Source organism: Ovis canadensis, chromosome 4 (genome assembly GCF_042477335.2).
Source record: "Ovis canadensis isolate MfBH-ARS-UI-01 breed Bighorn chromosome 4, ARS-UI_OviCan_v2, whole genome shotgun sequence".
Lineage (NCBI taxonomy): Eukaryota > Metazoa > Chordata > Mammalia > Artiodactyla > Bovidae > Ovis > Ovis canadensis.
The window spans coordinates 46,170,514-46,182,514 of record NC_091248.1 but is presented as its reverse complement, the minus strand read 5'-3'; the positions used below and the strand labels follow the sequence as shown (position 1 = coordinate 46,182,514).

The 12,001-nt window shown below is 35.7% G+C and overlaps 1 protein-coding gene across 6 annotated transcripts in view; it reads left to right on the top strand.

Moving 5' to 3' along the window:
- The window catches only part of HYCC1 (hyccin PI4KA lipid kinase complex subunit 1), a 216,770-nt gene extending 206,111 nt beyond the window's left edge, over positions 1–10,659 (top strand). For 3 of the 6 annotated variants that reach the window (XM_069587669.1, XM_069587668.1, XM_069587667.1), the window contains 2 exons: positions 4,862–5,157; positions 5,946–10,659. In XM_069587669.1, the coding sequence (XP_069443770.1) occupies positions 4,862–5,130 (269 nt within the window). In that variant the 3' untranslated portion in view covers positions 5,131–5,157; positions 5,946–10,659. The remainder of the gene's footprint in view (positions 1–4,861; positions 5,158–5,945) is intronic. The other 3 variants (XM_069587666.1, XM_069587664.1, XM_069587663.1) reach the window with 1 other exon arrangement.
- The last annotated feature ends 1,342 nt before the right edge of the window (positions 10,660–12,001 follow it).

Below are 12,001 nucleotides of genomic sequence, written 5' to 3'. Positions count from 1 at the left end.
GTAAATTCTATGAATAATAAATTATTTGTTTATTTAAATTATCACTTTCAGTAAAAAGGGAAACTATGAAAAAATAAAAGCTAAAGCTTGAATAGAGTTTCATGAGGAACATAATGGAATAGATATTTGAGGTTCTAAAACTGTGAGAGAAATCACAACTTTTCATAATCAGCTTTAATGATATTTGCGATTTTTTTTACCTTTTTTTCCTCTCAAAGCCAGAAGACATTTTGTAGGGAGAAATGATGCCCTTAACTCTCCTCATTTCTGTATATGGAGAGAAGGTGACCTATTTATAGAGATTATACAAATAAAATATTCTCTGAGAAGTTTTTCTTTGGATGTTTTTTGAACTTTTCGAATTATTTGAAGTCAAATGTAAGTATTGTTTTTTATAGGTATAGAATAGTCATGACACATTTTGCATAAAATTTTAAGTTCTGGGCTTTTAAGCAGATTCTATTTTCTTATGCATTTGTATTCCCTTAAAACATCTCCTTTATAGTCTTTTTCAAAAAAGAATAATTCTTAACTATCTGTGTTATCCTCTGGATAGACTTAAAACTATAGACGTAAAAATAACTCTTTCTGATGTGAACAATCATTTTACTAAACCTAAACTTAGAGGCAGATACAACACTTTCCTAAAACAAAGAGCCTGTGTTTTCCTTTGCCATCTAAAAACTTTTTTAAGCTGTATATTACTCTTTGGTTTTACCAGGTCAAGTAGTGCATTCTCACCTTTCCCATGTCTTTTCTGTGTACTTTCGACTTTGTTTAGGGCTTCCCTAGTGGCTCAGCAGTAGAGAATCTGCCTGCAGTGCAGGAGGTGTGGATGTGGATTCAGTCCCTGGGTTAGGAAGATCCCCCGGGGAAGGAAATGACAACCCACTCCAGCTGGTTTCTTGCCTGGCAATCCCATGGACAGAGGAGCTTAGCGGGCTACAGTCCATGAGGTCGCAAGAGTCAGACATGACTTAGTGACTAAACCACCACCACCACACCTTGATTTATTCTAATAATAATTTCATCTCATAACTTGAGACTCATTCAACTTACCAAACAAATCTTATTGGGCACTTACTTAATGCAAGGTACTTTCCTAGGAACAAGGTATATAACAGTGACCAAGCAAGAATCCCTGACCTCTTGGAGCTTCCATCTGGTAGATAGGATAAATAAATAATTGTAGGTTAGAAAGTGATGAAGTGCTAAGAGGAAAAAGGAACAAAGTAGGGAAGAGAGTGTATGAAACATGGGTAATATTGAAGCTTGATGGGATGATCAGGAGAGATTTCATTGAGAAGGAAAGTTTTGAAAAAAGACCTGAAGGAAGTAAGAAGGTGAACCATGTAGCTATGTGGGGAAGAGCATTCCAGGCCTAGGGAATATCAAGACCAATAAGTACTTGTGTGTAGGAGGAGTGGGTCACAGAATTATGTGGGGAAGAAGTTGGAGAAGTAAGAGAAAGATCATGTAACAGATGTTTGTGTTTTTTGTAATTATCTTTCTTTATCCTATAGTTTTCCTGAGAAATATACTTCATTTCTGGGTTTTCTTTCTGTGAATTTCCTTTAATAAACAGTTTAGAAATTTTGTGGATTTTACCATTTTTGAGTGATAATATACATAAATTGGGGCTTCCCAGATGACACTAGTGGTAAAGAATCCGCCAACCAGTACAGGAGATGCAAGAGATGCGGGTTTCAATCCGTGGGTCAGAGAGATCTCCTGGAGTAGGAAGTTTTCCAGTATTCCTGCCTGGAAAATTCCATAGACAGAGAAGCCTGGCAGGCTACGGTCCATGTGGCCACAGAGAGTCGGACATGACTGTGTGACTAAGCACGCATAAATTTATTAAAGATTTTTGCCTGTGGAAGAACATATCTCATTTACCACTTGCCATTTAATTAGATGATTTTTAAAAATTAGTATTACTGTTTCTTGGGCTGCAAATCTTTACCATTTCCCCAGTAAACGTGATTAGTAACCCAACTGCCTTGTGCTATTTTATATAATCTTCTTGTCATTTCTAGTTTTTCTTGCAAAATTCTAAATTTTCACCATTGCAGCAGCATTTTCACTGATACCTTTTAAAAAATAAAACCAATTTAAAACATAAATTAACTTTGAAGATTCTGACTTATTTAGGGTTTTCTTAGAGATTTATTTGATCTTGCTCTCTGTTCAAAGTAAATTGTTTGCTTTCTATGAAAGGACCAGGAATCTAGGCAAATAAGAATTTTTTTTTAATTAAAAAATGTTTGTCAGAGAATATTTAACTCAAATTGACTTTAATGAATTGAAGAGTTAGTATTTATGGTATGTTAGAATGGACATTTGATGTCAACAAAAGATTCTGCTGTTTAGGTCCCCCAAACAGTAGTTGTTGTAACTGTTTCTGATCTTCGGTTTCCTTGTCTGTAAATGGGAATCATTACTCTGTGTGACCCCAGGGATTTTCCAAATCCCATGGACGGAGGAGCCTGGTAGGCTGCAGTCCATGGGGTCGCTAAGAGTTGGACATGACTGAGTGACTTCACTTTCACTTTTCATTTTCATGCATTGGAGAAGGAAATAGGTTTCCCTGGTGGCTCAGACAGTAAAGCATCCACCTGCAGTGCAGGAGACCCGGGTTCGATCCCTGGGTTGGGAAGATCCCCTGGAGAAGGAAATGGCAACCCACTCCAGTACTCTTGCCTGGAAATCCCATGGACGGAGGAGCCTGGTGGGCTGCAGTCCATGGGGTCACTAAGAGTCGGGCACGACTGAGCGACTTCACTTTCCAGTGTTCTTGCCTGGAGAATGCCAGGGACGGGGGAGCCTGGTGGGCTGCCGTCTCTGGGGTCGCACAGTCGGACACGACTGAAGTGACTTAGCAGCGGCAGCAGCAATGAGACCGTTAATAGATCTTTTGTGAAACTGCTTCTGCAACGTAAATGGACAAGTCTTGGTTGTCACCCAAGTGACCAAGTGCCATGCTGATTTTACTCTCAGTGGCAGTGGCCTCTGGCATTTACCTCAGTTGGATTTACTTGCCCTCACTTTGAAGACAGCTTTTAGCAATGGGGAATGGGCTTACTTAGGAATTCTGTTAGGGAAGCTGAAGCAGCAGTGTGTTAAACATTAATACTTCACTGATATCCTTTGGCCAGTCTAGGAAAGGATTTCATTTAGGGTATATGCAGTCAAAAGTTTATGAAGCACTGCTGGTGCTGCTGCTGTTGCTAAGTCACTTCAGTCGTGCCTGACTCTGTGGGACCCCATAGATGGCAGCCCACCAGGCTCCCCCGTCCCTGGGATTCTCCAGGCAAGAACACTGGAGTGGGTTGCCATTTCCTTCTCCAATGCATGAAAGTGAAAAGTGAAAGTGAAGTCGTTCAGTCGTGTCTGACTCTTAGTGACCCCGTGGACTGTAGCCCACCAGGCTCCTCCATCCATGGGGTTTTCCAGGCAAGAGTACTGGAGTGGGGTTCCATTGCCTTCTCCGTATGAAGCACTATGTAATTGGAAAATTAATATGCCAACATATTGACCTACATGAAGGGCAACATGAAGCTTTGAAGACCTTTGGAGGTGCATATTGCTGCTTGGTAATGGAGTACCCAAGGCATCCATCTTTCAGAATTTGCCACACATTGGTCATGCGGGAAATTTATGAAATCCTAATGCCCAGGTCATAGCTCATACTATTTAAGTCAGAATGTTAAGGGTGAAAGCCAGGCATCAGTAGTTCTTCAAGATGCTCAGCAAAGTGGGGACCCACAGGAATATGTGGCTCTGGCCTCCATTCTTCTACCTGCGGTTGTTTCACATGCTGTAGCACCATTCACAGAGCTTGATGTTCTATCATGAAAAATATTTGAAAGTATTGGGTAACATCACTCACCCAGATTTGTGTTCTACATTTTTAAAGAGTGCATACTGTTTTACATAGTCTTATGTTGTTTTGAACTTTAACTTTCATTACCGGTCCATGGTAGATATATTCATGTTATTTTTTTTCATCTGTTACAGATATTTCCTTGACAACTTTAAATGAACCATGGCTTTGTGATTTGAGACACAAAACAATGTCTACAAGTTTTAACTATTTAGGAGTTTCATTGTTTCAATTACAAATTGCCATTTTCTGAATAAGGGAACAACAGCCACTTTGATTTTACAAATCCATTTTTATTTATTTCCAGTTTAGTAATGAATTGTCACAAGTTAGCCTAAATTTATGGAATTAGTATGTCTGAAGGAATAGACTGTTTAATTATATCACAGCTGCATTAACATTTACTAATATACAAGATGATTGGTGTGTGAAACAAAAACTGCACCTATAGTACTAACCGTGATATAAGTGAATAAGCATTTTGCCAACGTCATGGTTTACTAAGGCAGACTTAGTGTAATCTAATTAAAAATAATTATACAAGGAGAATTCCTAAATGGCTTGGTTCCCCATGTTGACAGGAAGGAACTAGAGTTTTGGCTGTAAATCCTTGAAAACTTGCCTAAGGCTTGACATAAGTTCAAGTGGTCACAATATTATCTTAAAAGTAGTAAAAATTCTATTTTGAGTTATAAAAAAAATTCTGTTTCACAGTCCATGTCGAATATGTGTGTGAAAAAATACAGAACATAAAATGATGCTCTGAGTTTTTTCATTGTCATTTGAAATTAAAGAACATGACCCCATTTCTCCAGTACTGTCAGAGTATTGTAAATTATGGGAGTTCCATCGGGCATATATTTGGCTTAATACCTAACATTCAGTCGTCCAATTTTTGTTTTGTTTGCTTTTCTTGTTTTGCATTTTTGTTTTGTTTTGTTTTCAGCCATCATTTTGTCTTATCATCTTCAATTCTAGAGCAACCTGACAACAATAATGATACTACTGAATTGGGCATCCTTGTCATTCCTGAGATTAGTGTCACAAATGTGGCCGGAGAGAGAACCGGGAATGGGGAAAAAGGCAGAACACTAGGAGAGATTGATGCCCAGCATATACAGGGTGTACAGGAAACAGCCACAGATCCTAGAACTGAGAGCAAAGGCTTGCCAGAGATCAGGAGGCAAAAATCTGTAAGAAAAATGATGGAGGATGGAATAAACTCACCTGGCAGAGTGCAGTTTTAGCAGAGCACTTTATAGCTGCACTCCAAGGTATCTCATGGCAAAGGGTCACTGCTGCATGTCTTAAGCAACAGCTGCACAGGCACAAAAATCTTGCATGTTATCTAATCAAAATGCATGAATTATGTACTACAGTTTCTCAGTGACTTAATGCTCTTTGGAATGGTCATATCTATGTCTCTGAGTAAATTGTTATGAAAATGAGGCAGAAAATGGCTTCCAGAATAATTTACTGCTTGTGTTTTGAGATCTAAAGTTACTTTTTTATCCTTGTACTTTTGCCATCTTTGATATAGAAGATAATGTATAAAGAATTTTAACAAGTTTGTGATTATATTTATGGTCTATATATTTTTCTTTGAGTAAGAAAATCTAGAATGTGGAGTGCAACCTTAAAAAAAGTCTTTAAACTATTTTCATAATTTTTTTTTTTAAGTTTCTTGGTATGATCTTTGACTTTACACTGCTTTGCTATTAGGGGAGAGTTTACCCCCTAGTTTTACTGTGTGGTGTCTTTCTAATTGTCTCTGGTCTTTGCATGAATAGTAAGAAAACTTTTCTAAAAACACAGTGGGGTGTGGCTTATGGCATGCTTTTTTATTTAATATACTCTAAATTATTCTAATTTTAGTGATTAACTGTTGACATTTTATAGAATGTTTTGATTTATCCTTTGATTTTGGTCAGTAATCTGTTGCTTTACATATGCTAAAATTGTTCTAAAATTTATTTAAAGTATATTTGATTTGGTATTAATCATGAAAAAGAATTACTTAAAATGTTTAATATTAATTAATCCTTGTTATTTCTTTGTTTAGGAAATACAGAATTAACAGGTCAAGAAGAACTGATGGAGATATCCGAAGTTGACGAGGGATTTTATTCCAGGGCTGCCTCTAGTACCAGCCAGTCGGGTTTATCAAACATTAGTCAAAATTGTAGTAACAAGACAAGTATAGGAAAGACTCAGAGAAGGTCAGGAGGAAACAAAGCTGGAGGAAAAGAGAAAGAAACTACAGGGGAGTCTTGCAAAGATCACTTTGTTCGAAAACAAACGCAGAGAGCCCAAAGTGAGAATCTTGAGCTGCTCTCCTTAAAGAGACTTACGCTGACAACCAGCCAATCTCTGCCTAAACCTTGCAGTCATGGTTTGGCTAAGACTGCCACCAGTGTTTTCAGTAAATCCTTTGAACAAGTCAGTGGAGTCTCAGTCCCACATAACCCGTCATCTGCTGTCGGCTGTGGGGCTGGGACAGATGCCAATAGGTTTTCTGCTTGTAGTCTCCAAGAAGAAAAGCTGATATACACTTCTGAAAGGACTGAACTTCCAATGAAGCATCAAGCAGGTCAGCAGAGACCTCCTAGTATTAGCATTACTTTGTCCACAGATTAATTTGTAAGGGTTTCCTCATGTACGCAGTGAATCTGGAAATACAACTGGGCTTCTTCACGCAAGTTCCCAGGGTCATCTTTCATCCCTGCTCCTGATGGGAGCCCTGCTGTTTTAAATTCTGATGGCTACCTTGACTTTATGAAGGGAATAATCTCTAGGTTGTAGTGAGTTGAAATATGGTTTTGCTGTTTCTTGGGTTGTATTTTTTCCCCTTGGCTTGAGTCTTTTTTTTTTAATCTTGTTTCTGTTGCCCTAAGATTGACATTGTGATAGTACATTTTGATAGGTGGTGTGATCAGGTTGGTTACATCTCCTGTGAGGTTGTGAATCTTTTTCTTTAATAACTCCTATTTTGGTAGGCATATGTTTGTCCTTCAATGTAAAGGGAATCCATGTATGGAAACTGTTTTTTTAAGGATGAGGCTAGGTACAACTCCAAGAATTCTACAGCTGGCTGTTTAGGAAGCCACTCTGAAAAACAGGCATGTGAAGAAACAAAAATGATACTTATGAAAAGTGCCTGATAAAAATGTTTGTAGCCAGATCATCTTGAAGATTAGTAGAACAGTAATATAAAGCACTGGAAAATGCTTCATAACTCAGTACCCTAAAATATTATGTGATTCCAGGGAATGGGAAGAGGGATTGCTGTCATTTATTTGGAACATTTTATATCAAAAATCAGGTTGCAAGTAGATGTGTTATTTTGAAGTGTTTGATCTGGATTTAGCAGGTGAAAATCCTTTTCAGTTCCTAAGGTGTAATAGGCCATAAAGCTGGCTTATCCTGCTGCTGGATTTCGGAAATACTGCTTAGTTTGGATTCCCATAATTCAGAGCACACATCATTGAAGACTTCACTGTAAATTTTGTACCTCAGCTGTAAAGATAGCAGTGTTCACCATATTGAATGGTTTGTCTATAATTGAAGGAAATTAGATAAAATTTTCATCTATTAAATATCATTGAAAGAAAATAAAAATAGTGAAATGTGGACTAAAGACATTTATGTACTAACTAATTTAGGTTATTTATGTTTGTGTTCTTAAATTGAAATTTTTAAATACGAAAAATATTGAATGTGTTTCTTGTTTTGTGAACAGGCCTATTTTAAATGTTCTTATTAAGATACGAAGAATAATCAGTATAGTTGCCCCCAGCCAAAAAAAATTTTTAAAAAGCTAATTTAACAGAAGCTGAACAAACCTGTATGTAGCTATAGAGGATCATGTGACCTCCAGATGGACGTAAGAATTTTGACATTTGCTAGTGGTGGTAATTTCAGCTATGGTGAGGTTCCTTTTAAATCAAGTAGGCTTAGTAATCTAGGGTAAGAGAGAAAAAAGCAGGGTTGAGAATGAGAGAGTAACTTTACTGGGGAGGAAGACCTAGGGAGCTGTCCCCTTTTCAGTGGTTAGTACGCAGTTTTCCTTATTCATAGTCCTTAGCTATAGCCACACAGAGAAAATGCTAGTTTTCATCTCGCACCTATTTATGCAGAGCTCAAATATGTGGAAAAGTTGTATGTCTTGAAGACTGCTGAAGTATTTACAGTATGAATGCAGTTTTGACTGTAACTACTTTGGCTGTTCTTTTATCTAATTTTTCAAAAATCATTAGTTTTCATTGAGTAATCCTAAATAAAATATGGTTTTTAACATAAGTGAACTTGATATTTTTAGTTCCAGTGGTAGAAATGAAGTAAGATCTATTGGCATACATTATAGTTAAAAAAAGTCAAGTCAACCGGACAGTGAAAGTTGACAAAGTATTAATGTACTAAGAATCCTGTGTTCAATTTAAATCCTGTGTACAATCACTGTGAATTTCCTATTGTCTTTTTGTAATTCTTTAACAAAGAATTTTTCCTAGGCATAGCTGCTAACAATCTTAATAGTCTTTAATAGTCTTAAGAACTAATTTAAAAGATTGGCATTGGAAGCGAGTTAAGGTGCTTAGGAAATGTTGTAGAAGGATTTGGGGAAACATTAGTTTGAGGACACATGAGCCAGCCCAAATAAGAGATCAGGTTTTAATGTTCAGCTGTTGTAATGGAACCTCATTTTGGTGTTATTCTAGATCATTGTGGTCTGAGGAGCAGTAAGGAGCATCGGCATCACCTGGTAGAATTTCAGAGCCACCTTAGACCTACTGAATCTTAACCTGCCTTTTAATAAGATCTCAAGTGATTATTATGCACATTAGAGTTTGAGAAGACAGTATCAAAGTGCAAACAAATCACCTAATATTTAGAATTCTCAGTGGTCTCACAACCCTAGATCAAATATGTTGGATACTATAGTCTTCACTGTTTTTAACAGCTAATTAATTTTTTATAGTGTCAACTCACTTAAGTCCCCTAATTCTAAATCTTTAATGAATCTCATTTGTTTTTACAATAAAAATGGTTAATATTTTGTATTTTTTTGATAACTAAAAATGGAATCAGAGCTCTACAGTTTCAAGTATGAAAGGGGTACCACTCTTTTATACAGCAAATCTGCATGTGTTTATTCTTTTAAAAACCCTGAAGGATTACTCAAAGGAATGGTTCTGAATTTTTGCTCCAAGTAATTTGCACCAGTTGATTTTTCTGGAATGTGGAATTATGTGGAGTTGTGTTAATGAGAAAATTCTGTTGTAGTATCTTTGATGCTATTTCAAGTAAGGATTATACAATTGAAAAATTTTATAGCAATTATAAATACTGGGTAATGCTAACTTATTGTAACAATTGTAATTGTCTCTACTATTCTTGTCCCACTTTTCCAAATTTGAAAGTTGGGGTGGCTTTTGTAGGTCATTTTCTTCTGAAGATGCTGACGTGACCATTTGGTCACAGACCTCTGTATATTCAGAGTAATATCTTTTATCACAAGAAGAAGTCTGGACAAAACTGGGGCCTTGTACCCCATGGCTCTGAGGATCTCAGTAGACCCTGTAGTCCCATTCTACATTTTAAACCTCTAAAAGATTCTTCAAATTACCCAACCTCTCACTCTTCAAATACCCAACTACCTAGAATATTCTAGTGAAGCTGGATGCCAGATTTTGCCTTTTGGAATCCAAGTGGAGAGAGAAACAAAGACTTAAGGGGAATGTCTAGGGCAGGTGAGCACCCTGGAACCCCTTGTTATACCACCATGGCGCTTTTAAAGGCAACTCTGTAGATTTGAAGAGTAGAAATTCTCAGTCTTTAAATGATTTCAGTGGTTTTTGAAAAAGCAATATTTCATTGTTCTCTTCAATTATGAAGTAACTGCTTAGCAAAGATTATTCATTTAAAGACAAAAGAGTTGAAATAAAGGGAAATAAAAATTTTAAACCAAAATAGATAAAAATGGTCCCATTTTAGGGGATTTTGCCTGTTTGAAAGAATAAAGTGTTGAAGCCTTTACATTTAAATTATACAGAACAATACACTCAGACTTAATTTTCAGCAAATATTTAAAATAAGGCTATTTAACATTTGAGTCTGTAGGCACTGTAAGTCTACACTTTATTAAAGGGAAGCAAATCAAGAAAATATGTATGTTAAATAATGTAACTGAAAAAAATTTTTTCGAAAAGCCATTTAAAAAGAATAATTTGATGGGTACTTAAAGTAAGCACTGTAGATAAAAATTAGTGTATTAATAGTGTCTTCCCAATCTTTGAGTAAAAAAATTAACTCTCTAGTCCTTTGATTAGCATGAATTTTTACTTTGAGATTAATTGCTTAGTAAAATTATATATAATGCTTTGAGTTATTCACATTTATATTTAATATTGATAAATTCTTCATCAGAGAATATAAGTATGTTGTCTTCTGTATTTTGTAACTTGTGCATATCTAAAGAGACTAACTGAACATTTTAGAAGATGCTTTTGTGTTTTTTAATAACAGAGTTCTAGAGTATTAATGTCTTGATATAAAGTTTCTACTAGTAAACTCAAGATCTGTTTCACATACTGTTATTGTGTACCTCTAATCTTTACTTTAATTACGTAGTGATACTAATCTTTTCATAGTAAATATACTTGTTTCTAATTGTACTCCTAGAGTTTACATTCCTAAAGAATAAATTATGGCTTTGGATATTTTTATGTGCTCCCTACCTTTTTCAGGTTATGGAAATAAACTGGAGTTTAGTTTTTTGACGTTTTGTATATTTGTGTAATTGTTCTCCATATATAATACTTTTTACAACAGTGCTGCCTCTTGTTTTATTGAAATAAAAACAGAAAAAAAATTTTTTTCCAGATCACTTTACTCATTAAAAAACCATCATAAAATTTTGCAAAAGTCATGTGGAGGAAGAACATAAAAGAAGACTTCGGTGAGTTGAGTCATTGAGAGCTTTTGGGAGTAAGCCATAGGACAGTGACATTTCATTCTTGGCTTTATGTTTTACATGGCCTGTGGATGAGATGTGTGACAAATTCATTAATATTCATCAAAAAAAAGATGAGCTCCATGAGTCACGCACCACTGACATTTGTCATACCAAGAGTACAGGCAACTTTAGATAACAATGCTTTGCCCTTTTATCTGTTGCCTGAGTCTTTATCTCTTGAATGCAGAGATTATATGCCTCTAGGATAGGACTTTGTGCATTGTAGATACTGAGACACTTAATGAATGTGTGAGTTAGGTTGACATTAGTGTTGGGAAACAATCAAGGATAAGTTCTCCAATATATTATATTACAGTAAAATTTTAAAATTCCATTTACTGACTCTAGGAAATCTCCATGACATTACCTTGAATAGTATTACTATGTGTGCTTAGAAACAAAACCCTCTTAGAAACTTGAAAAAAAAATCCTGTTTTATAGTTGATTATATATTTGGATAATTCTAATTCATCTAAGGAACTGAGTAATTTTGGAAATATTTTCTAAACTACTATTAGAGGAGCATTCACAGAGAACAAGAGAAGTGATTTTTGTAAATCACATGTTAGCCCTATGGAAGAGAAACTCTTCTAGTGACTTAACAATCACCATAAATAGTTGACTCACTTCCTAGAATCTGTAATACCAGCATAATTATTTTAAAATTATTAAGAAAGGCTTTGACAGATAATTCTAGTCACTTGGTAATTTCCCTTGTATTGTTACTGTGGTAGTAGTAATAGCTAATATTTGTAATTAAAAATTGTGATCTCATTTAATCTTCAGAACATTCCTATAAAATGATTAGAATCCCCATTTTAAAAAGAGGAAACTGAAGCTCCCAAAAGGGCAGATGACCTGCCCAGAGTCGCAGAGCTGCTGGGTGGAAAGCTAGGTCTTGTGACTCATTTTTCTATCACCTGGTAAAAGAAGATACTAAGTGATATTTTATAACAGACATATTACATATTTGATATTCATTCATTCCATAAGTGACAGTTTTAAGGTGAAAAAAGTTTTCTAAAAATATGATACTTTTTGGTGAACTTTAGGTAATTGTGTTTCCTTCAGTGGTAAACTGAATATTAGTCAGATATTAAAAACAT